The sequence below is a fragment of the Eutrigla gurnardus genome (genome assembly GCF_963514095.1).
Source record: "Eutrigla gurnardus genome assembly, chromosome: 11".
Taxonomy (NCBI): domain Eukaryota; kingdom Metazoa; phylum Chordata; class Actinopteri; order Perciformes; family Triglidae; genus Eutrigla; species Eutrigla gurnardus.
This window is the reverse complement of record NC_139925.1, coordinates 13,282,316-13,308,687: the sequence shown is the minus strand read 5'-3', so window position 1 is coordinate 13,308,687 and position 26,372 is coordinate 13,282,316. Positions and strand designations below refer to the sequence as shown.

The window sequence follows — 26,372 nt, the reverse complement described above, 5'->3', positions numbered from 1 at the left end:
ACAAAACAAATGCGTAAAGTTGTAAAGATGTGACTAGATGTCTCCTCGTCTCCGTGACGCATTTCTCCGTTTTGTTTATGTATATCGATCATTATTTTCATCCGCCATCTGGCTAGTGACGTATAGAGTTACGTTTATGCATCGGACATTCGTATTGGCTCCCGTAGCGGCTTTTACAGCCAATCGGAAAGCCTGATTTACGCTTGACCGTGAGTCGTTGTGTTTGCCCAAACGGGAGACACAGAGGAGTTCAAAGCAGAGAAAAGGACGGTCAAAAAGTTACTGTAGTGCAAGAGAAAGTTCAATAAATAAATGGCACAGAAGAAGTACACTATATACACACATATTTAGGGCAGGGAGTGGAAAGGACCATTCCTGGCAAAAAAACAAAAACAAAAACCGCCCATGGACACTACCCAAAAGAATATCCATATTTCATAGACAGAAGGAGCTAGAAGCTTCAAATTACTTCTAGAACAATCTAATTATTTTAATAAAAAAAAATTATATATACTATTATTATATATAAATATTGATACTCATTTGAAGCATTGACATGCTAATGACAGTCTGAATTACTGATGAAAAACAATGACATATAAAGTATATTGGGATACAAGTGTTTTATTTCAGCAATCAAAAATCGTAACAAAACAAAAATAAACTCTTAGTTACAATATACAACGTATTAGTCATTTGTCAAAGAGAATCGTGGTTACTGTACCTACTCAACTGAAAAATACTATACAGAACTCTGCTATGATAAATTTGCCAGAAAAACAATTAGGATTTTAACAGGCTGCTTGAAAACAACTCATCTAACAGCTTTTCATAAATACTGAGACAGGGATCCCCAGTGACTCCTGAGTTTGTGGAGAGATCAGTGAGGTGGTGAAAGATAACACTGCTGAATATTGATAGATCCTTCTTGAGCAAGGTTGTGCTTCATTCCTTAAATACCGTGTGGGCATTATTTCAGCTGGTAAACAAGGGTATGATCTAATTACTTTTTAAGTACTATATAACTTTACAGTGTAGGATTTACAATCTTGCCCAGCATGAAGATGGCGTTAGAATCTCCCTCTATGACAGAAAAGAAGAACGGCCGGTTGAAGGACAGCTTCAGAGGGACGCCTTCTTCTTGGACCTTGTCCTGAGGTTCTGAGCCTTCCTCTGACATCTCAAACAACACCTTGTTGAGCGCCTGAGAGGACACAGAGAGATCTGTTAATGATGCACGTAAACAAAGTGAGTCTTCTATTATGACCAGATTCCCACTCATCTACTTCACCTTATCTATAGTGAATGGTTTGGTGTTGCTGAGTTGGCTGAACTCAGCCTGAGAGCCCAACAGCTTGGCCTCAATTTCTGGATCCATGCTGGCCAGCAGCTCACGTAGATCAGTCTCAGAAGACATGGAGAACCTCGGGAGAGACAGCTCCAACAGACTGGGTGGATGGAAAGAAGGGTTTGAAGTGAAAAGTATTCAAACTGCTCTACACTGACACCATGATTCATTATTGATGATAGACATCTGCTGCATTGGCTTTAAGTTCTTTTTCTTCAACTCGAAGCCAATAAAATGGCACTTAAATTAAATATTTTTAATTTTCTATTTTGCATTATGCCTCTTGTCTTTTGCACTGTATTTATCCCGATTCACCAAAACACGCCCCAAAAATTCCTTGTATGCCCAAACTTTTTTGGCAATAAACGGTTTCTGATTGTGATTTCTGAAACCGGAATTGAAACTATTACACATGTATCATGCAATAAGCTGTCATCGCACACAATCACCTAATTGTTCAAGGAGCTATTCAATACGAAAAGTTGCTTCGGATTTTTTAGTCCATCAGCTTCATCATCAAGAAGTTGGAGGTGACGCTAGGTGATGTTGGGGTTTTACAAAAGCACAATACTCACCCTTGCTGGAGGCTCTGGTGCCAGACGGACATGACGTCAGTTAGCAGCTTAGACTCAATGTCATGCAGGCTGGCCCCTTCATGAGGCAGGACCAGCAACATGTAAGACCGTTTGCTCAAAGACAGCTTCACAACTGTGCACCGCCGTAACTTCATGTTGACAAAAAAGAAAATAGTTTACGGATCATTTCTCACCCAAGTACTTTTTCATATTTTGCAGCTGCACATATGTGGTGAGCAGAAGCACCACAAATGAGGCAGAAAAATATCCTGAACTTAGACTTACCTTATCATTCAGGTAGTGGTACTGACCCGTGTGGGTCATCAGTGGAGCCATCACTGTGGTTGTTTCATCCACATGAAACTCCTGCAAGGAGGTATTCTCTGGTTGAAAAGCTGTCCTCCAGTTTCCTAATCAGACACGACCAAAGACCACAATCAGGTACGGCAAGGAGGTTCAGTAGTCCGCAGAAATCAGTATTATCAGCAGCTGGGTCAACTCCACAAATCTAAGTTTGACCGGCACATGTATAGGATACTGTATGGGAGATGGACTACTATTTCTGCAACTCTGACTGTAGTCATCAGTGCTTCTGGGGTATTTAATATTATAATCTATGCATTCTGTAAAATAGATTTAACAGAGAGGAAGAAGAAACAGACCTTGGAAGTTGAAGGAAGAAACAAACAAAAGGTCGCTGCTGGAGTTCAGATCTTTGAAGATGCCCTTTAACCTCCCGGCCGACGTCTTCTCCACAAAGCTGTTCACCAACTGCTCAGCCTCCTCTGGTTTGGAGAAGTCCACACCGCGAGTGAACGACGTGTCCGAGAAGTCCTGTGTGCCTTGAATAATGTCCTCTGACAGCTGTGCGTCCTGGCGAATGAAAGTCCAGACCTGGGTGGTGATTTCATCTTTGGGTCCGTCATCTACCAAAGAATTAATGCTCTGCAGGGTCTTGAGAACCTTGTGTCCGTCAACTAAGGACACACAGTCCTCTCGGTCGGTGTCACTGCTCAGGCTCAGTAGAAGCTAGAAGGAAAAGAGTGAAACTTCTTTGAGTAAACGTACAAGACCTTGTTATCAGACAAATGGTTAGGGCCCTAATCAAATCATTCATCATCAAATAGTAAAGGATCAGCTAGTTCTGCTTGCATAAAACCCTTTTGGACTATCTCTACAGTGAGAAATATCAAAAGCAAAGACCTGGTATGAGCTTGCCGTCTTCTTGGAAGCCCCCATGCACAAGGTGACGAGGGACCCATAGGTGTTGACCGGAGAGAGGAGGGTGTTGCTGCTGCGCTGCTTCCTGCTGACAGCCTGGTACATCCTCAAGCCCAGAGTGTTCAACAGCTCCGCCAGGACCGCCGTCCTCTCTGTGATGTTCTGCCTCTGTGCGTCTACTTTCAATGGGTCCCTGAGGTCTGGTGTGAGGACTTCAATATCAAGGGGGTCCACAGGAAGCGTCTCCAGGGGCTTGGCCGTCTGTGTCTGCAGGGTCTCACAGCTGACATTCTTGGCAGCGAAGAGGTGGAAGGGGTGGACGTAGACACGGTTGGCTTGGCTTCTTGAGAGGTAGCAGCAGAACAGGAGGGCTAGAAGAGGCGACCGCATTTTACCTTGTGTTGGTAGTCCCTTTAAAATGATTCCTTCTGTGGAGGGAGACAGCTATTTGAGTTTACAGCGAATTACCTCGAGGAAATCAATCCATCAACTGCCCTATTGAGTCTTAGTGAGAACGTAGGATTGGGGAGGCTGTGAATGCTACATCACTATGAGTGTGATTCTCATCAGAAATCTGGCTGGATCTGGTTTTTTAGTCACAGACAGGATTGGCTGGCAGGAACATTGGACATAAAGCGGCATGTCAGTGATGGATTGAATGGTCTTTGTGTGTCCTCTCTCCTGCTGGTCAGTGAATGAGAGCAGGCCTTAGCCTCTGTAACAGAGGTCGCGTAGATAATGAAGACGCATCTATGTGCGTCTGAAATGATAAATGTTTCATTTAGATCATGTTGTTTGGATCCTGTTAAAGCAGCGTTTAGATCGGGGACACACACTGAGACTGCTCATGAAGGCATCGGACCAAATTGTCATCAGATATGGAGACAAAACTGTTGTGATTGGAAAAGATGATCCGAATGGATTGGCTGAATTAATGTTGTAATAACTGTGCAAATACACACATGATCTAGAATTAATAAATAGATATGTGACAAAAAACACAAAGTATAACATTAAAAGTAATCAACAAGTTCAATGACATATTTCACACTTTCTCATTTCAATTGTGTTGCTGGAGCTCCTAATGAATGCAGAGTAAAACTGAAATATAAACAGTACTACCATTTAACTGACTTTTCTCCATCATGAACACATTTGAATGCGTTAACCTGGATGTCTGTAGAGGAGAGTAACTTGGGTAAGTGCTCTGGTGCAAAAATAGGACTTTATCCTTTAAGGTGAACGTGCAGAAATGTGGACTGATGGACTCTTGAAAGAGGTGAGCAAACACTAGATTTTCCTCTATTTGTAAATGCACCACAGGACATGGCCTTGGTCCCTTATCAATAAAACCAATGCACTCAAGCGGTCTAATACACAACCAACCCACCTGCGTACCCGCTGACTTGATGACAGAGGTCAAAAAACATGCCTGATTCATTATCACAGACGCTTCCGCCTAGAATACTTTTTTTTAACTTGATCTTCTTCATTATACTCTTGTCTGTTTCAGACTGTTCAAGTCTGTTTAATGTAACAAAGCAGATAAAACCCAAATGAAACTAAATGGTTTGTCAGAGAGGCAGTTTGAGAACTTTTAGAGCATTATGTTTTGGTTTGGAAGAACACAATGGATTAGTCCCATCAGCTGTAAGACTCAGTTTGTTTGCACAATTAAAAGATAACTCCATAGACAAAGTCTGCTCTTACCGTGTGTGTCGGCTGCTGCTGAGTGCGGTGCTGAGTGAGGTCCTGGCTCCTCTGCTCCCTGAATTTAACCCAGCCGGCCAGTCGTTACTGATTAACCAAAGCAGCATTGAGTCAGGGGCTCTGCTGTCATGACTTACACCCCGCTTTGTACTGACGTGCTACTGCAATAGATAAAGAGGTCTGACATAGAGAGAGAGAGAGAGAGAGAGAGAGAGAGAGAGAGAGAGAGAGAGAGAGAGAGAGAGAGAGAGAGAGAGAGAGACCACCCAATGTCCCTCTCCGTGTTGACTTTAGGAGGGTGATGCAAGCACATCCTGGAGGGGGTGAAAGGAGAGTTCGTCTTCCACAAAGGACGAGCCGGGGTGCGGAGGGACAGCCGGGGTTGTTTGTGTTCGAGACTGACTCACTGAAATGTCACCATATTTTGGGGATGTTTATTTGTGAAGAGGGAGCTGTGCTCTTGATTCATTGTGTGTGTTCTTTGACATTTTTACGCAACCCTGGGATTGAACAAGCATCAAGTAAACACGTCTCAAACCTGACTCATTGAAATCTATAGAATGAAAAAAAGAGAGGACAGAAGTGAATTTCCAGGTGAATCATATTATCCTGCAATTAATGTTACACGTTATCTTTCTTCATCTCTACACACTTTCTCATGAGTTCTGTTATAATATTCCATGTCACAACTGCAAATGTACTTTTTAATATAAAATTACAACAACGCTCAATAAACCAGATTCTATAGACCTCCCATGTTTTAAATGAATAATGATATATGATGTCTGATAAATCAACCGTATTGGTTGATTTTCCTGTCTTAATGATAAGACAGGTCTTATCCTTTCTTTTCCGTCATGTTAAACTGTTAAAAGCTACTACAGGATTTAGAGAGCCAAACATGTCCCTGGAAAAGTGCCAACACCTTTCAAAAGTTCTTTATAGTCCAGGTTAACAAGTTTATTAAGGGATGTCGGTCATATATTAAAGGTCCGTGACTGCAATGAGGTAAATCCTTCACACACACACCTGATTCAACAGGGCGGGTACACTAGACTTTCTCACCAGAAAGTGTTTTACAGTCCTGCCTTTATCTTTTATAAACGTTCCAGTAATAATCATTGACAACAGGAAGTCAAGAGTCTATAAAGCAAAAATGAATAACTTTCACTGACAGATGAGTGCTTTCAGATACCATTCGGTCTAACTGTGTAATGTAAAAATAATAATGCTAACAATTATATGTCTTTTCGGGTCTCTTATCAACTAATTCCAAACCAGCAAACAGTGTCCTTTATGCTGATACTTTAAACAACATGTAAGAGTAAACGTGTTTTTGACATTGATTTGTCCGATATTCCTCATTTAAAGAAGAACTAAACATTAACAAACATTTGGTTTTGGATTTGGCTTCAAAGAGTTATGACAATGCTATTTGCTAAGGCAGCTCATATTATCCTTGAACAATTTACTATCACAGATGACAGTAATATTAAAACATGTACAGTATGAAATACAATTGAATTTGTCAGTATATGCCAATACAAAGACCTGACTTCCCGTAAATATGCTAATGGCTCCGTGAGGCTAAACTTAAAAAAAAGAAACAGTACTTTGAGCTAACTGCTGATATCAACAAGCTAACATGCTTATCATGAAAATGATAACATGCTGATGTTTAGCAGGTATAATGTTTACCATGTTGTGTAGCTGGCTTGCATTTGTTAATTAGCACTAAACACATTAATTTAAATCCTACATCCAGGGTTGTGAAAATATTCTGTTGAAAACACAACGTCAACCTTCTTATGATGAAAAGGTGATCAAAGTCACCAAAATCAATAGGATTCATCTTCTGGATACCAAGAATGTCCTTTAAAAACGGCATGGTAACCAATCAAACAGTTAGTATTTCAGTCTCGACATCATTTTGCACGGCTAATAACTGTGACATTATATTTCAATGTGAAGAATATGTGAATCTTCAGCTACATTGATCTGATTGTATAATAATGAGTTACTGTAAGTTATTGTAAGTTTTCCAGGATTTAAATTACATGAAACTGCACCAGTATTATAATTATTGTATTATTAATGTACAAATGTTCAGCGCTCATTTATTGTAAAAAAAACCAACAACAACAAAAAAACAATGCAACTGTTGGAGCAGGATTCTTGTGGTGACAACATTCAATTACTGTAGCAGAAGTCAGTTTCATTATGCAAGATCATTTTAATGGACATTTTATTATCTGCACATTTGCAAGTTCCCAAAAAACCCTCTTGAAGTTCAGACATCTAGCAAACATCTTAAAATACATCCTGAAGCTAAAGAGGTAAACAATCTTCGTGTCGGCTTTATGATAGTTAACCAAGTGTGGGTTTTCTCATGCAGAAATATAAGTGAGTGATCTATTACCATCACTGCTGGTGGCATCATAAACTTTATGGGCGTTGCATCAAAGTGTCTGACTATATAAGCTGCAATGTTCAGCATCTAAAGCAGGTTGGAAGGTGAACAAATTTGCCATGTGGACTCTCTTGGTTCTCTGCAGTGTGATCGCCTCACATGGAGTGCAAGGTATTGTCCATATTTTTGTTATAATGTTAGTTGGATTATGGGTTTTTGGCAGGATTTTTGGCTTTTGTTACTCGTGCGGTCTCTGGTGTAAGTGGCTTATGTATTCTGACCTTTTGTTTCTTTTTCTCATAATGCATCAGGTGGCACGACTGAGGAAATGAACCCCAAAACATCCGTTTCAGGTATAAAACTACTACTAAAATAAAAAATTAAATAATCTAACTACATGTAGGCGTACGGTTTAGTTCTTATTGTCTTGCACACATTGAAAATGTATGCATATTAAAAGTGGAAAGGTCTTATCGGGATAATGAACGGGTGTCTTTTGATCTGAGTCACATAATGTATTGATATTTACCTTTTGTCTTTCTTCTTGTGTGTGTGTGTGTGTGTGTGTGTGTGTGTGTGTGTGTGTGTGTGTGTGTGTGTGTGTGTGTGTGTGTGTGTGTGTGTGTGTGTGTGTGTGTTTTAAAACCATCAGTTGATGCAACATATGGTGTAATGGATTCTGCTGTACCAGGTAAAATAAGTGATATCTAAATAAGTGCTGACGTCCGTGTGAAATACTTTTTTGTATTTAACTCCAATCTGAAAGCATCACAAAATCTTTGTTAAAGTTTATTTCTAATTATAATATAATTCCCATACCTTCAAGTAGTATATAAATGTATAAAAGGATTAGTAAACATATTTGGTAATATATGAGACTATTATTTCATTGAATTGAAGTTGAGATTGTAGATTACAAAGTCAAGTCAACATTGAATATTCAAATTCTCTGTATCACACGATTGTTATTATATAATACTACATTTCTAACTTGTATAATGGAGTTTGTTTGGTTTTCCCCTCGCCATCATTATGTTTCCATTCTTTTTAAGTCTTCATTATCCTGTGTTGCTTCAGGTGTACACTGTGGTGGCAACTTATTTGACAGTATGGGTACTTTTGCCAGCCCCAACTTTCCAAACCCATACCCAGTTCACTCAGACTGTATATGGTACATCACACCGAGCAATGGAACTGTGCAGCTGGACTTCCCGTTTGTAAAGTAAGCACCTGCCCTGCATATGCAGGACGTCTTGGGATCACTGAATTCTGTTGCTGTATCGTCGTAGTTTTAAATCCATACATCTGTTGTTATTGTTGTCCTTCGCAGCATCGAGTACATGGCAGGTTGTGGTTACGATTTCATTTACGTCTTTGATGGCCCCAGTATCCATAACAGGCTTTTGGGGAAGGTGTGTGGCTCACACAACACCACCACCACCTTCTTCTCCACCGGCACTTCTTTGACTGTGCGCTTCAGGAGTGATGGTAGTGTTAACCTCCAAGGATTTCATGCTTACTACTATGTTAGAGGTAAGTCACATTGATTACGACAAAGATGTTTGCGTATGTGTAATGTACTCTTTTTAATGATTTCAGTAGACGTTTTTTCCACAGCCAACATGTCGACTTGTAACAGTAAGCCTGGTGTCCCACTAAGAGCTCCAGCATGCAAAATACCAGCCTGAAACCAAAGCAGCTAAATGGAATTTGTTTATTTTATTATTTATAACTGTGGTTTTCCTACTGTGACAGTGCAGATGTCTTTTGTTAAAAAAGGCACATAGTATTAAAACACAACAACAAGTTGCATTAAATGCAGTGGTGTAGCTCAATTATCCGGGGCCCCCCTGCAGAGGCTCCTCCCACAAACCTACAACGGCCTACCACTCACTTTGCAGATTTAAATACTGAATTCTACATTCCTAGACTGGCTGGCCAGTGCATTTAGTCTATGTGCCTACGCTACATTACGTTTGCTGTATATGAAATCATTAATATCATTATACAGACAGACAGTGTCTGCTTTTTTTTTTTTTTGCTCTATATATAAATAAACAGTTTATTTTTATAATTTTCAGTTTGTCATCTAGATTCTTATTTTTGGCCGAGGGGGGTAATTCAATCGTGTTACACCATTTCTGTGATGAATTTTTTTTTTTTCTTAAATAAATAAAACGGCAAGTGGGCACTGGGTGCAGTGTGGGGCTCCTATAAATATAGAGAGGGATCTAAGCTGTGTGTTTTCAGTCATGGTAACTTGTTTTGTGGGTTCTTTCAGTAAGTGGAAATTCCTGCAGAAACAGCTGTAGCTACTCGGTTGGAAACTGCTCTTGCTCTTCAATCTGTAGATACAATGGGAACTGTTGTCCAGACTATGAAGGTAAGCAGGGAAGGAAAGTAGCTGGGTACATTGACTTAAATACGGTATACATAATCACACTATTGAGAGAATAATTGCACTATTAACTCCAATACATGTATGTGACAGCTATAGTTACTAGTCAGTTTTTATGTTTAGTTCATAAGCTTGGTATAGATAAAAGTATTCTAGAGAATATTAATAGAGTAATGTCCCCTAGGTTGGAAACCACAAGACTAGATGTAACTGTATATAAAGTATTGTAAAGTATCAGCCAACTACAACAATCAAACGCTGATGTATTGATGCCTCAGTATTAACAATAATGTATTATGACAATATAAGTGCATTTTACGTTAATACTTGTGGATTTTTACTTCAACGTGATTATGAATGCAATATTTTTACTTGTAATAGAGTATTTTTACATTGTAGTATTGCTACCTTTATTTAGGTTAAATATCTAAATTTGTTTTACACAGGCTTAAGACCAGGCTGTAGCTTTAAAATGGTCTTTGCTGAGTAGAATAAGAGAAAGCGTACAAATAGGGAGGTTAGGTTCTAGATTTGATCAACATAATCTAATCTCTCTTTCATACAGTTTACTGCTCATCCACAACTACACCATCAACAGAAACAGGTAAATTTATTCTCTCAGGAAAGATTCCATGAAAATCTTCATTTGAAATAATCTTGCTCTAAAGTAAATGTTGTCTCTCAGCTGGGCCCTCGTGTCGTTACAACTGCGGCGGGTACATGGGAAGCTGCTCCTGCTCAAGCTCTTGTCAATACTATGGCAACTGTTGCCATGACTACACCCGTAAGTACCAAGTCTAACAAATCAACACTGTTAACAACCTCTGCAGCTCTCTCGTTGGAGCAATCAGTCCGTCAAATTATACTGTAATGCTGTGCTGAGAATATAATCTATGCTGTAACAAAAGGATTAAATGTTATTTCTGCCTCTGTGTCGTGTAGGTTACTGCCAAGCCACTACTCAGAGACCTCCCATCACAGGTAGAACGACCCTTCAAGCTGCAGCTCATTTACCTTGAAGTATTTGATGTGTGTCACTTCCTTTACTGTGGTGTCTTACAGCACGGCCCTCGTGTTATAACAACTGTGGCGGGCACATGGGAAGCTGCTCCTGCACAAGCTCTTGTCAATACTATGGCAACTGTTGCTATGACTACTACAGTAAGTGCCAAGTCGAACACATCAATAGCATCCACAGGTATTGCATCCCTCTCCTTCTGAAAGATTCAGTCCTGCAGTGCTTATATGGACACGGTGGGATCACAATACTTTCTGTTTTACAGTTGCAGAATAAAGAACAGGTGTATCATGTTTGTTTTGACACAGTAAGAAGAGGTGTAGGTGTTCAGCTCTTCTGGGTTTCTACCCTGATGGTTGATTGTACTTACTGGAAGTCACTTTGGAGAAAAGCATCGGCTACATGAAATAATAATAATGGGCAACATATTATAGCATTTTATTCTCTATTCCCCATCATGTAGCTACCTGCCTGCCAACTACTCAAAGACCAACCGCAGGTATGAAAACCTCTCAACTATACGACTATTTGGGACTAAACTGACCCGTCATTTATTTTGCTAGCAGGAGAGATTATTTTTGTATTTAGCTACAATCTGAAAGCATCATCGAACCATTGTTAAAGTGTTATTTCAAACATAATTTCCTTAAAATAATATGTAAATGTGTTAAACGATTTTTTAGTAAACATATGTTGTAATATATGATACTATTGTTTCATTAAATTTAAAATGAGATTGACATGTAGATTACAAAATCTTGTCAAAATTGAATATTCAAATACTCTGTATCACACAAAATCATTTTTATTTAATACTTTATTTCCTATATAATGGAATTATTTTGGTTTTCACCTCACCATCATTTAAAGTAAAGTAAATGTTGTCTCTCAGCCTCGTGTCGTTACAACTGCGGCCGGGACCTGGGAAACTGCTCCTGCTCAAGCTCTTGTCGATACTATGGCAACTGTTGCTATGACTACACCCGTAAGTACCAAGTCTAACAAATCAACACTGTTAACAACCTCTGCAGCTCTCTCGTTGGAGCAATCAGTCAAATTATACTGTAATGCTGTGCTGAGAATATAATCTATGCTGTAACAAAAGGATTAAATGTTATTTCTGCCTCTGTGTCGTGTAGGTTACTGCCAAGCCACTACTCAGAGACCTCCCATCACAGGTAGAACAACTATTTGGGACTAAACTGACCCGTCATTTATTTTGCTAGCAGGAGAGATTATTTTTGTATTTAGCTACAATCTGAAAGCATCACTGAACCATTGTTAAAGTTTTATTTCAAATATAATTTCCTTAAAGTAGTATAAATGTATTAAACTATTTTTTAGTAAACATATTTTGTAATATATGATACTGTTGTTTCATTCAATTTAAGATGAAATTGACATGTAGATTACAGTCTTGTCAAAATTGAATATTCAAATACTTTGTATCACACAAAATCATTGTTATTGAATACTTTATTTCCTATATAATGGAATTATTTTGGTTTTCACCTCACCATCATTTAAAGTAAAGTAAATGTTGTCTCTCAGCTGGGCCCTCGTGTCGTTACAACTGCGGCAGGGACCTGGGAAGGTGTTCCTGCTCAAGCTCTTGTCGATACTATGGCAACTGTTGCTATGACTACACCCGTAAGTACCAAGTCTAACAAATGAACACTGTTAACCTCTGCAGTTCTCTTGCTGGTGCAATCAGTCAAATTATACTGTAATGCTGTGCTGAGAATATAATCTATGCTGTAACAAAAGGATTAAATGTTATTTCTGCCTCTGTGTCGTGTAGGTTACTGCCAAGCCACTACTCAGAGACCTCCCGTCACAGGTAGAACAACTATTTGGGACTAAACTGACCCGTCATTTATTTTGCTAGCAGGAGAGATTATTTTTGTATTTAGCTACAATCTGAAAGCATCATCGAACCATTGTTAAAGTTTTATTTCAAATATAATTTCCTTAAAATAGTATGTAAATGTATTAAACTATTTTTTAGTAAACATATTTTGTAATATATGATACTTTTGTTTCATTCAATTTAAGATGAAATTGACATGTAGATTACAAAGTCTTGTCAAAATTGAATATTCAAATACTCTGTATCACACAAAATCGTTGTTATTGAATACTTTATTTCTTGTATAATGGAATTATTTTGGTTTTCACCTCACCATCATTTAAAGTAAAGTAAATGTTGTCTCTCAGCCCGGCCCTCGTGTCGTTACAACTGCGGCGGGCACATGGGAAGCTGCTCCTGCTCAAGCTCTTGTCAATACTATGGCAACTGTTGCTATGACTACAACCGTAAGTACCAAGTCTAACAAATCAACACTGTTAACAACCTCTGCAGCTCTCTCGTTGGTGCAATCAGTCAAATTATACTGTAATGCTGTGCTGAGAATATAATCTATGCTGTAACAAAAGGATTAAATGTTATTTTTGTGTCTGTTGTGTAGGTTACTGCCAATACACTACGAGACCTCCCGTCACAGGTAGAACAACTATTTGGGACTAAACTGACCCGTCATTTATTTTGCTAGCAGGAGAGATTATTTTTGTATTTAGCTACAATCTGAAAGCATCATCGAACCATTGTTAAAGTTTTAATTCAAACATAATTTCCTTAAAATAGTATGTAAATGTATTAAACAATTTTTTTGGAAACATATTTTGTAATATATGATACTTTTGTTTCATTCAATTTAAGATGAGATTGACATGTAGATTACAGTCTTGTCAAAATTGAATATTCAAATACTCTGTATCACACAAAATCATTGTTATTGAATACTTTATTTCTTGTATAATGGAATTATTTTGGTTTTCACCTCACCATCATTTAAAGTAAAGTAAATGTTGTCTCTCAGCCTCGTGTCGTTACAACTGCGGCGGGCACATGGGAAGCTGCTCCTGCTCAAGCTCTTGTCGATACAACGGCAACTGTTGCTATGACTACACCCGTAAGTACCAAGTCTAACAAATCAACACTGTTAACAACCTCTGCAGCTCTCTCGTTGGAGCAATCAGTCAAATTATACTGTAATGCTGTGCTGAGAATATAATCTATGCTGTAACAAAAGGATTAAATGTTATTTCTGCCTCTGTGTCGTGTAGGTTACTGCCAAGCCACTACTCAGAGACCTCCCATCACAGGTAGAACAACTATTTGGGACTAAACTGACCCGTCATTTATTTTGCTAGCAGGAGAGATTATTTTTGTATTTAGCTACAATCTGAAAGCATCACCGAACCATTGTTAAAGTTTTATTTCAAACATAATTTCCTTAAAATAGTATGTAAATGTATTAAACAATTTTTTTGGAAACATATTTTGTAATATATGATACTTTTTTTTCATTCAATTTAAGATGAGATTGACATTTAGATTACAAAGTCTTGTCAAAATTGAATATTCAAATACTCACACACAAAATCATTGTTATTGAATACTTTATTTCTTGTATAATGGAATTATTTTGGTTTTCACCTCACCATCATTTAAAGTAAAGTAAATGTTGTCTCTCAGCTGGGCCCTCGTGTCGTTACAACTGCGGCAGGGACCTGGGAAGGTGTTCCTGCTCAAGCTCTTGTCAATACTATGGCAACTGTTGCCATGACTACTACAGTAAGTGCCAAGTTTAACAAATCAACACTGTTAACAACCTCTGCAGCACCCAGCAATCAGTCAAATGATACTGTAATGCTGTGCTGAGAATATAATCTATGCTGTAACAAAAGGATTAAATGTTATTTTTGTCTCCATTGTGTAGGTTACTGCCAATACACTACTCAGAGACCTCCCGTCACAGGTAGAACAACTATTTGGGACTAAACTGACCCGTCATTTATTTTGCTAGCGGGAGAGATTGCTGAAATGTCTCGCTCCTTTACTCTATGTTATGTTGTCCACCTTTAGGAGGCGCCTGTGGAGGCTCTCTGTTTGGTTCTGGTACCTTCTCCAGCCCGAACCACCCCAACCACTACTACGACAACGCCTACTGTGTTTGGCAGCTCAGGGCTGCGGGTGACCAAAGACTCTTCCTGTCATTCTTGTACCTGCAGTGAGTGAAGGCAGGGTGCCTTAAGTGTAACTGAGCAGCATCATTGAATTACAGATAGAGAAATGATGTGATGAAAGAAATAACATACAATAACATTATTAACTGGAGAATTAGGATCTAAATTGAGGAAACACTGGAACTTTTGGTTCAATAAGTCAATAATTTATGGCTTTTATCATCTTTTTTTTTTAACAGATTGGAGAACTGCTGTGGCTGTGACTATATTTCCGTATATGATGGGCCGTCAGTTAACTCACGATATTTGGGGAAAGTGTGCAACGATAGCCTGTCTACTTTCTACTCCTCCTCCAACTATTTGACTGTGGTCTTCCGGACTGATGGTTCTGTGGTTGCCCGAGGGTTCAATGCTGACTTCAGGAGCACTCTGCCACCAAGCTCAGGTAGTATTATGGCGGGAGGGTCTAATACAAATGCTGGTATTGTGGATAATTTAAGATCCATTAATGTATCCCTTTTGATTCCTCCAAGTGCAAAACAGTCACTATCACATTTAACCTCCTTCCGAATAGTTCATCCTATTTTCTATTTTTGTCCTCTGACCTCCCAGGTGTTCAATGTAGTAGCAAGACTATGAGCTTAACAATAGCAACTCTGTGAGGCTGCATTTAGGCACAGCAGTGCTTTATGAACATCAGAATGCTAACATGCTCACAGTGACAACGTTCTAATATGAAATGCTTAACATGTTTTGGTATTTGGACAAATGCACATTTTGACCTAATGATGGTGTTACAAATTCCATACTGATTGGGACATGCATGTCAGATGATCAAAGATGTCAAAACATTTAATTCAAACCCACAAATGTCAACCTCACCAAAACCAGTAAGCTTCATCCTCTGGGGACCACACATGTCCGTAGATAAAGTCATGGTAATCCCATTTAACTGTTGTTGCGATATTTCAGTCTGGCTAAATATCTTGGAATGACATTCAATCTTTGTCAGGTCGAGTGGACTGTTCCTCAGGCAACATGAACATTGTAATCAAGAAGTCTTACCTGGACTCTCTCGGCTACGATGGAAACAGTCTGTACCTGAATGACCCGCACTGCAGACCCTACATTTCCAGTTATGAGGTGGCCTTCAACTTCCCCATCAACCAGTGCGGCAACACTCGAAAGGTAGACAACTCATCACTTTCTGTAAAAGATTAACAACACAGCGCTTCCTGATACAAATTACTATAATGAGAGAGAGAGAGAGAGAGAGAGAGAGAGAGAGAGAGAGAGAGAGAGAGAGAGAGAGAGAGAGAGAGAGAGAGAGAGAGAGAGAGAGAGACCATTTCTCCCAATGTGTTCTATTTTCAACAGTTTGAGAATGGCAGATTTGTGTACACCAACTCTCTCCGTGCCTACACCTCCGGCTCCGGCTCTGGAGAGATCACGCACCGGTCTCACCTGAAGATGAACGTGGCCTGTCGTATGGACCCGGAATCCATAGCCCAGATTTTGTATGTGGTGCGTCATCATGAGAACAGTACCATTACAGGCACAGGCAGATTCAACACCAGCATGGATTTCTACACGTCCGGCAACTTCTACTACAGGGTGAGTACGGCCGTTTGTACAGAACATCCCTTTGGGTAAAGACTCACTTAACATGCGGATGTTTTGCTTTTACACTCAGGTGTCTGAAGTTCCATACATGGTGACACTCAACCAGAACTTGTATGTTCAAGTGGACCTGGGGATGAGTGACAGCTCCCTGGTCCTCTTTCTTGACACCTGTGTGACCTCACCATCGCCCTATGATTTCCAGTCCAGAGCTTACTACCTGGTCCGCAACGGGTAAGTGGAGTGTGCTTTGCTTCAGTGCCGTTTGAGCTAGCTGCTGTTAAGAACAGTTAGAACAGGCAGATTAGTTTGGTTCATTCTGAAACATGAATATCATCAAACAGAAAGTAACAAGTACTTTTACTGAAGAACTGTATTATGGTAAGTTAAACTTTTTGGAGCCAGGGAGCCTTTAAAAGGGGAGAACATTTTCCAAGGACCCTCACATCATCAGAACACACATTAAGCATTTGCTTACTAGCATTTGTACTTGGTGCCGCCGAAAACAAATGTTCAATTTTCAACCTAAATAATTACGACCTGTTTCAAGGAGATCAACGGAAAGTAACACATTTCAATTTGAACCACTGGACTAAACTACCCAACTGTATATGAAATCATTAAAATACATATGCATATACAGTAACATTTATTTACGCATTGATGCATCAGTATTAAAAATCTGATGATGTAACACATGATGTTATATTTCTGCATAATGAGCTTTTAGTTTTGATATATTAGTACAGTTTTGCTTTAGTACTTCAATTTTTGAATGTGGGACTCTTACAACTAATGGAGTATTTGTACATGCGGTATTGGTATTTTAAGTAAGTATTGGGTCTGAACACTTCTCTTTACCACTTTCAAATAATACAAAAATGAATTACTTGGTGATTACATGCCCTTGCTCTTCTGTAAAACTCACATATTCATAGTATCTTCCAGTAACTCTGTCTTTGTTTCACCTTTAGCTGTGCTATGGACAACTCCTACTATGCCTACAACAGTGGCACCCGTGACTATGCCCGCTTCAGGTTTAGGGCCTTCCAGTTCCTGCGAGCAACAGAGTCGGTGTACATCCAATGCAAGGTCCTGATATGCCAAAGTTCGGACTACAATTCTCGCTGCCGCCGCGGCTGCAGCAGACGTGCAGCCAGAGACTTGGGATCAGAACATGACAGCCACACTCTGGTCATGGGTCCAATCCAACTCAAAGGTCTGTGGCCATTTGTTCCTTCAGTGGATCAACTAAAGAAATGTATTCGGTCAGCCGTAAGAGATCTCAGGATCTCAAGAAAACAATAAAAACACATTTCACCATTTCTCTTCAACAGACCCTGAAAAGGAGACTCCTGAGCAGGACAAGGCCTGACGCGACTCTGCAATGAGCTTCAATCATCTTCATGACAGCTCAATCTGTCCATTCTGTCACTGAATTATTATCACCATTCATTTTCTCCTTATCGCAATACTTGATTAAAAGCATCATCAAAAGACAATCTATGTTTGCGTGTTTCATTCTGTCACTTTTAAATGAACGTTGAACATGAATAATTGACATCACTGTTATTGACAAAGAGGTCGTAGGAAAAGAAGACAAAAGACAAAGTGCAACTCAGTAAGAAAACACTTTACTTATAAATTAGTCAAATTAATCCATCTCACAGTAAAATGATTTACCATCCCAGAGGGAGAGTGATCGCCATCAGGTTTCAACATTCACCATCACCTATGAACCTACGTCACACTGAGAGTACATAAGGCAGTCATTACTGGATGCCCCCGTTACTGGTAAGCATGGCAACAAGTAGATGGTTCTAAAAACAGTAGCTATGTTCTCCACACATGTTGCTAAGCAACAAACAACAGTACCCAAGACAAAGAACAATCTCGCTAACGTCTTACTGCAACATGAATTTGCTTATTTGACACTGAACATCTATCCAACGACTCAGAATAAAATACTCCGCACATATTCAGAAAAGCACTAGGATCCATTTGATAAACAGGGAATCTCAGTGTGTGTCGTTATTATTACGAAGGCAAAAAAACCTGGCATCCCCAGTGCTACGTGGCAATTCTGAAAGTGTTCACATGAGACACAAGACTTGGTGATTCTGTCCTAAACACAGATATACTGGATATCAAGGTGACATCATACAATATCAAAACATCAGAATGTGACACGATGTAATTAAAGGGATGGGGAAACCACTTTTAACAAAATGAATAAAGTTACCATGATGCTGGTCAAGGAAGGGCACTGTGTGAAGGAACTTCAAAACAACCCAACTTCTATAATATCTAGTTTGACCACTTTAATTGGCTGACTTAAAACCACCGACACAAAGTTTGACCAGGTTTTACTGTAGATGCCATCCATATAGTTTTGATTCCAAAGTTTCTTAGCAGCATTCATGGAACAGAATTTTGGCAAAAAACGAATGGCTACCATAGAAAACTACAATGGCCAAACTGCTTTTCTAAGTTTCTAGGCCTATTCATTACAGTAAGAAGAGGGTTTTGTAATAATCTTCAAAGTAACAGTCCTCTTTAGCTTAAACACACAAGAAAGTGACTATGTCAGGCACTGCAAAGAAATAGTAGAAATGCACCACGCAGTGAAATAATTTCAACAAGGCTTAAGTAGGATCACTGTAGGCCAACAGTTCCACTCCTACTGTCAGTATCATCAGAGCATTCCTTAGATATAGGTCCAGGAGGGTTGAGAATTTATTTTGTTCGTTCTCTTCTTGCATTTTGGTATTTCTCTAAAGGGACATGCTGTTGAAAGTGAGAGCCAGTGTGCTGTGTGAGTAGCAGCAGCATTATCACTTGACTGAAAAGGATCACACTTGTATTATGCACGATTATGCAACATTACTGTTGACCATTTATCAAATTAGTCGCTAGTTGTCATTCACCTCAGCCAAATATGAGGTAAAAAAACAGTATGAAATGAAACCATGTCATTTTGCTTTAGATAAGTACAATGAAAGCCATTATCTGTCAGAGGTACTTTGGTGTTGCATGTTATTGCATTTGAAAGAGGTTAAAAAAGGCTAAGCTCACGTACTGAAGGGAAGCTCCGACGTATGAACAGCATTACATTTTTGAGCTATGTCTTTTTAAAAAGCAAACCCAAAAGGAAAACAAAATGCAATAAGTACTGTGAATTTGGTAACTTTCTACGTTAAATAAGGTTAATTTGTTCGGATAAGTAGGGAAGTTGTCTTTCTAATCCAGAACACCACAAATAAATTCTCAACCTGTTGAAAAAACACTGATCATCCGTTTATAATACACTTGAATGGGCATCTTTAATTATACAAAATTAAACCATTTGAATGTTGACCGTTTACAACTTTCAAAGGCTAGGCTACATCAAGGCCAAGTAAAAGACCAATAAATAAAATTACTATGGAATTAATAAAACAAGTCTGTTAAAAGTTCTTTCAACCTGTGTTCCTCATTCATTTATTACTTGTGCTGCCCGCGGGCAAAGTGGCAGGCAAAGTCGTACTTGCTCTTGCACTTGTGGCCGCAGATGTTGCACTGGAATGGATTCTCGTAGCCATGGCAGCCCATGTGGATGGTGTAGAGGATGTTGTCAGGGAAGTAGATGTCACAGTGCTGGCAGTGATGCAGCATGTGAGGGTCCTGGAGTGGGACGGACAGGCCTGGGGCCGGTGTACTGGGTTGGCTGTTGGAGATACTGGGGGTACTAGTGCGCCCACTGTGCTCACTGCACAGTCCCTCTCCAGGGCTGCAACTGCTGTGGGGAGGAGCCCGGGGCTCTGGGGTAATTGGGGAAGAGGAGGAGGCATGGGCCATGCTGGTTGAGACAGCCACGGGTGCTGTGGCAGGGTGGGGTTGCTGGATGAGAAAGGGCTTCTCATCAACAATAGACTCTGCTCCTGGAGACATGGGAGGTTGAGTCTGGGCCTGGGACTCTGAGGGGAGGCTGGCCAACTGGCCTGCTAGGGTGGAGAGCTGATTCAGGGGGTTATCCATAATCATATCATGGTGATGGGGATTTGGGTTCGTGGAGTGCCCATCCTCGACTGCGCGACCCTGATTATCATATGTCTCTTGGCGCAAGTGGGGTAGCTCATGGGAGAAGTCGTTCACATTGTCTGCCTTGTGCACCACCATAGAAGGGGGGCTGAAGTTGATGAGGAGACGGCGGCCGTAGCCCAGCGAGCTGGCTTTCTTCTGTAGCACGCTCAACATCTTCTTGTGGGAAAGCGAGCGAGCACCTTTCATTGGCAGGAGTTTGTGGCGTCGGCGGCGATGGTGCGACAAGTTGCTACGGTCACTGCAGCGGAAGGAGCACAGCTCACACTTATAAGGCTTCTCGCCTGTGTGGGATCGCATGTGGGCCTCCAGGTGGCGCTCGTAGGCCGAAGCAAAAGGGCAGAGGTGGCAGCGGTGAGGTTTCTCTCCTGTTTAATTGAGGAAAACAGGCTTAATGACGAACCACGTCAACGGGAGCCCTCTGAAAATGAACTATTGACACTTACCTGTGTGAATTCGGATGTGCTCAATGAGTCTTGCCGTGCCTCTGGTAGCGTAGTTGCAGTAGCGGCACTTGAGCTTGCCGTCATAGGTCCTCTCAAAACCATCCACGAGGATCCCTGAGCTGTCATCCAGTGACATGTCCACTGAGGGATGATCCAGGCCATTCTGACTGCAGTCTGCAAAGAGGAACACTTAAATGTTAATCATTTATGAACAAAATAATATACGATAAATACTCTGATTATACTTTACCATCTAAGGAAACCAATGCTCCAGGAGGGATATATTAGTCTCATAAACAGGTGGCAATCCATTTGACTTCAAAATACCAAATTTAACACTTCAGTTACAACCAATGACATCACAGACTCACTGGCAGAAGTGTTGAAGGATCATGTGGAAGAGGGTGACCAAGCCTGGTGACTCTAGCAGTTAATCTATAAGTAAATGACACATATAGCTGGTTACCTGGTGGCAGCTCGTCCGCCTCCTTGACACCGCTGACGGAGCCCGATATCATGTTGACATGCTGAGTCTGTTGGCTCAGGTACTCCTGGAAATCCTTCACAAAGTCGAGCGTGTCCGGCTTTTCCTCACCCATTGAAACAAAGTGATGCAAATGTCCAACACTACAAAGTGGGATCAAATATGATGTAAACCGCAGACACACACAACCAAATTTGAACAAGTCAAAGTCTCAACATCGCCATCGTTAGCTAACTGCTTTTTTCAGAGACGCACACCTACCTCTTTAAAGATGACTTGTCGGTTAAATGCAATCCGTGTTGTTGAGAAAGCCGTTTTGACGCTATCCAAACACAAAGACGGGAGAATCCTGGGGAATGTGTGATTGACAAGCAGGATATCGGCGCGATTCGATGTCTGGTCTGGTTACACAGCGCTCCTCATCATCGTCATGTTGTTACCAAAGCTACGTGCGTTACGTTAGCCGGGCAGCTAACGTTAGCTTATCTCGAAGAAAGCATCTTTGTCAACATCTACGCCGGTATCCGCTCGACACTCTCATTATTTCCATCGTCTGTACGTGTTGGAGTAAGTCCTCGGGAGCACTTAGTGTTTTAAAATATATATATTTCTGTCAAGTGACTTGCTACAACTCAGACGAAAATACAACCTGTTATATCAAAACAATAAAATCAGTAGGGAGGGGTGAAAGTTCACTGCGGGTCCACCCGTGAAAACCGTCCCCACTCAATGTAGCCGCGAAGAAAGGTTCCCATCGGTAACGCTGTGGTTAAACGTCCCTGTCATTGTAAACCCACCAAATCCAAAAATGTAAAATATACTGCCCCAATGTAGGTTCAAATGAAAGTGTAATCCCTCTTGTTAATAATTAATTTCATACAATTTCTAATGATTTTATTGTTTAATTTATGATAACCTGTCAAAAGTTGCATGGGGGATGAACTGCCATCTCAAACCCAAACTCAACAGAAAAGTAAAGAACAATAATGTATAAGTAAATGAAAAGTATAAATGAATCATGCTGAGAGGTGATAAGCTATACTCATTTACCTCCAGACGGTGTGATGCTTCTGTTCGTCCACTTTAAGCATAATAATATAAACTGCATCCAAATCAGTAAATATACATGCTTAATTGCAACAGCAGTTTTACAATGGTACACTGTGTTCGCTGATAAAATAGTTTACCACAGCATATTTTCAGTATGCTATTAATATTAAGATAATACACTTAAAAGCTGATACTAAACACCAACTCTGGTAGGACCTCGTCATAAGGGCTATAAGAATTGTGCACAAATCAGACATTAATTCTTCAAGTATAGGCTTATACATGAAGGAACTTGTTTGCTAATGTCTTTTTAAGGGTCTTGCATATTAGTAATTTAAAAATCCGGCCTTCAACAAGGTGCTTTGTCAGACGTGTATTTGAAACAGCCATCTCTTGCCACCAAACTAATGACGTTAACTGATAGCATATCCATTCTCACTGGTGACACGACACACTTTCAGATGTACAGCTTGCAATTATGCGCCTCAAGTGTCAAATGAGGCACAGCAATTGCATTACTTTCAAAAGCTATTGACTCATTCATGTTTGATCACGATCAATAATTTACCAGTAAGCGCTCGGTGAAGATCGCATTGCCCCATTTGTGTCAAAGTTGTAGGACAACCACTGAGGAGAAGATGATAAACGACCATAGCTGAGTGAGGCTGCGGTATCCTTTTACAACGTTACAACTGCTCCTGTCATGGCAGTAGTATTACAGCAGTAATGTAAACCTGTTTACTTTGTAACATGACTCACATGTTGGTGTTGAAAATGCATCTACACTTTATTCTGTATAGTAACACTGTTGCATGGCCTCATGTCGGTGCAGTTCAACAGCTGGTCACTAGATGGAGCACATGTCTCAGTGGTGAAACAGGTGCTTCTCATTCTTACCACAAAAGAGAGACACAGGGACTCCATATGCAGAATTCATGACATGTAGGTTCATTTTGTTCATAAGTCTTAACCTGGACTCATACTGCTTGGACATCTCAGTGTCCACTAGAGTCCTGTCTGTGCCAGCTGTCAGTCCCCAGGGACAGCTTGTACAGTGGAAGACGTGACATTCAACCTCACCGGTTGAACCATGACAGCAGTGAGCAGCCAATTACATCACCTTCTAACAGCTGTCCACACTAATGTTATTTTATTGCAATTTAATTATGCTCAGGTTTCCACCGGGACCAGGTCCTGCTGAATAATTTAGCCACAATGATTTGTTGGCTTGAAGAGACAAAGTGTGCACTTTTTCTACAATCTCATCTGGTTTGAATGGTTTTGTTTTTGAATTCCTATAATATAAATCATTCAACCAACAATCTCGTGTTGTATTTCCAACTTGCATTTCCTGCAGTTAGAACCAGTGCAGTGGAGGACAGATTTATTAAGCCTAAAAATACTTAAGGGGAATAATTGATCAAACTTAATTTTGCATTAATGATATGTCCACTACTCGGTATATTAAGCTGTTCTTTTAAAGGGCAGTGAGCATTTATTAATGAGGCTGAGAGCAGGTAATACTCCAACAGGGCTCACTGGTGCTGGCATTTACACCTAATAATACTGTGGTCACACTGATGGAAACTTGAAATGACTTCAGCTCTGTTGAAAAACTGAATGTAATATAAATGAAACGCGCCAATCCTAAAGAATTCTGTCTATATTGATATAATTGACAAAGTTACTCATATACTTTACATTTTGTAAAGGCCTGACTTGAACTCAAAACCTCCGCAAGGCAAATCTACATAATATGAGCGAGATAAAACATACACACTGGCCCATGCAGAATGGGCTCAGGGACACCTGTCTTTGAGAAGGTTGCAGTGTTATCCACTTGCTGTGATTCACATTTAAAAAGGGCCTGAATGAAAAGGTTCCCTTCTCCTCTTAACCGCTTGATTTACAGGCTGTTTGTGGTTTAACGCCATGCAAGACAATTGATTTGCTCCTCCTTTCCTGAAAGAAATTGAAATCTAATTTAGAGAAGGTCTTAAGCAGTTTTTAAAGACTCAGCGTCATTTGTTGGGCGTGTGTAAAAGCTGCATTAGAGATTACCCTCCTGGAAAAAAGCTATTTAATCCTAGACAAGTGCAGCCATAGTAACGGTAGACAGGAGCCTCTTGGAGGCAGAAAGGTGAAGGGGGACTTTGACAAGATTTATTCTCCTCCTACTGAGACTGTTTCTTTCTTGAGGTCTCCCGCTCCACGAGGAGCATTTGAAAAAGAACTGAGAGGTGGGGGATAGGATAAAGGAGGTATATATTAAGCTTTTCTTTCCTCTCACCACTTAATTTCCTTGCAGGCGCGCCTCGCGCCGTTGTAATGAATGTAATTGCCGCCTTTGATGAGAATGCTATTATCTGGATCACACTTTACATGGGCAAACAAGACGGCCCCTCCCTCCCTCCACCTCCACCTCCCATTTAACTCGGCAATGAGACCCCCCAATTATGCAGGGAACAAGTGGCTTTTCATAAAGCCAGCGTGTCACTCTTGATTGGCAAGGCTTGGAGCTGGCTACATGTGGACAAAGGATAGATTAGATGTGATATAGGCACACCAAAAACCCCATTTCCTTGATTAATTTCCTGCATGCTTCACAGAAAGGGCCCAGTCTCTCCCCGCTGAATTCTATCTCTCCCTTAAAGACAAACCTTCATCTTTTGATAGATGTGGCAACTCAATGGACAGACAGACATTTTATTGACCCAAGTTTGACCACAGATGCCTGGGTTTGAGGAGGGACAAGGAGAGAAATAGAGAAATGTTTCACTTCAGCGTTGGACGATATCGTGGGCTTATTTTTCTTATAAAAAAGCCCTCAAAATCCTAACAGTGTTTCTGCCCTCAGCCAGGATCAACTCACTTTTCATGCTGATCTTTTTGTGCTCTCATGTCATTACCCTCAGCACACACACACTCATCCTCCCTTTCTGTCTTTCACACACCCACACACGGACACGGCAGAAGCACGCTAAACACCCATTTCATAATAGTGGCGAGCAGATATGATGGGATTTTATGAGGCGATGCGCAATAAAGCTGCTGTCACCTTAGGAAGTCTGAGTGTTCTTCTGACTGCCTTATTACCGTATTAAAGCACCACTCGACACATTCTCACACACACACACACACACACACACACCTCGGTTCGCCTCTGACAACCCAGCGCGATTCTGTCCAATATTCCACCATGCTGAAATATCGGGAACAATCAAATAGACTGTCACAAGTGAAAAATTATACTATTACTCCTCAAAGATTGTCATCCCTGAAATGTATTCATAGTCATTTCTTCTTTATCGGTGAGTGATTACTCCTCTAAGCAAGCAATTCCCCAATGATAAATTGGTAATCAATTCATTTGACTATTATGCTTTGAGAATGGCTCCGAGGGATTGCAAGCATTGGTCACTTGTATTCATGTGCATACGGATATATATATATATATCCATATCCAACACTAACTCATGGTGCTGTTTGGTCTGATAGATGCCGGCTGCCCGACCACCTGACTTAAAGGTTTATACCATCAGAAACAGGTTGCCATCCGGACCCAGTCATGACGGAGAAAGAATTGGCCAATATTTTTGACTGAAGTGGCATTTTAGCAGTATTTATTTGACGGTCCCACTACCAAAACCACGGGCCACAAATAAAGAAGATGGTATGATAGCTTTTGACTGGCCGGCGAGCTCCCGACTCGAAATGAAGTGTCCAGTTGTGAGTTATTGTGGCCAAACGTCATTTGTACAGCCTGAAAAGTGGGGACATTCTTCAAGCTTGTCACTCTCTGGCTATAGCTCATTGTCCTGAATGATGCCTCTGAACGCACAGTTGCCCTAATACGAGCATTTCAGTCGCACCGCAAGGGGGACGATAATGGATCAGCCTGTCCATTGGAAGATAATATAGTGCATCCACTGGCACATCTTTAAACACCAACGGGTCACAGGTAGAGGATCAACTCTGCTCAC

General features: G+C 40.4%; 3 protein-coding genes across 3 annotated transcripts; 1 reads left to right on the top strand and 2 right to left on the bottom strand.

The window, feature by feature from the left end:
- Positions 1-608: 608 nt before the first annotated feature.
- On the bottom strand, positions 609-4,978 carry agt (angiotensinogen). The gene is made up of 7 exons (XM_084020633.1): positions 4,855-4,978; positions 3,127-3,572; positions 2,586-2,952; positions 2,209-2,333; positions 1,924-2,072; positions 1,292-1,448; positions 609-1,204 (listed from the first exon to the last, which is right to left on the bottom strand). Exons 2-7 carry the CDS (start codon positions 3,532-3,534, stop codon positions 1,028-1,030), a joined length of 1,383 nt encoding a protein of 460 aa, XP_083876759.1. The 5' UTR covers positions 3,535-3,572; positions 4,855-4,978; the 3' UTR covers positions 609-1,027.
- An 11,196-nt stretch (positions 4,979-16,174) lies between these two features.
- LOC311020825 (CUB and zona pellucida-like domain-containing protein 1) lies at positions 16,175-17,704 on the top strand (the record flags this gene model as incomplete). Its single annotated transcript, XM_084021037.1, has 4 exons — positions 16,175-16,323; positions 16,403-16,563; positions 17,304-17,548; positions 17,667-17,704. The coding sequence occupies exons 1-4, from the start codon at positions 16,180-16,182 to the stop codon at positions 17,702-17,704; spliced, it is 588 nt and encodes a 195-aa protein (XP_083877163.1). The 5' UTR covers positions 16,175-16,179.
- A 237-nt stretch (positions 17,705-17,941) lies between these two features.
- ikzf5 (IKAROS family zinc finger 5) lies at positions 17,942-22,016 on the bottom strand. Its single transcript, XM_084020662.1, has 4 exons — positions 21,601-22,016; positions 21,322-21,482; positions 20,856-21,029; positions 17,942-20,777 (listed from the first exon to the last, which is right to left on the bottom strand). Exons 2-4 carry the CDS (start codon positions 21,452-21,454, stop codon positions 19,813-19,815), a joined length of 1,272 nt encoding a protein of 423 aa, XP_083876788.1. The 5' UTR covers positions 21,455-21,482; positions 21,601-22,016; the 3' UTR covers positions 17,942-19,812.
- Positions 22,017-26,372: the final 4,356 nt, after the last annotated feature.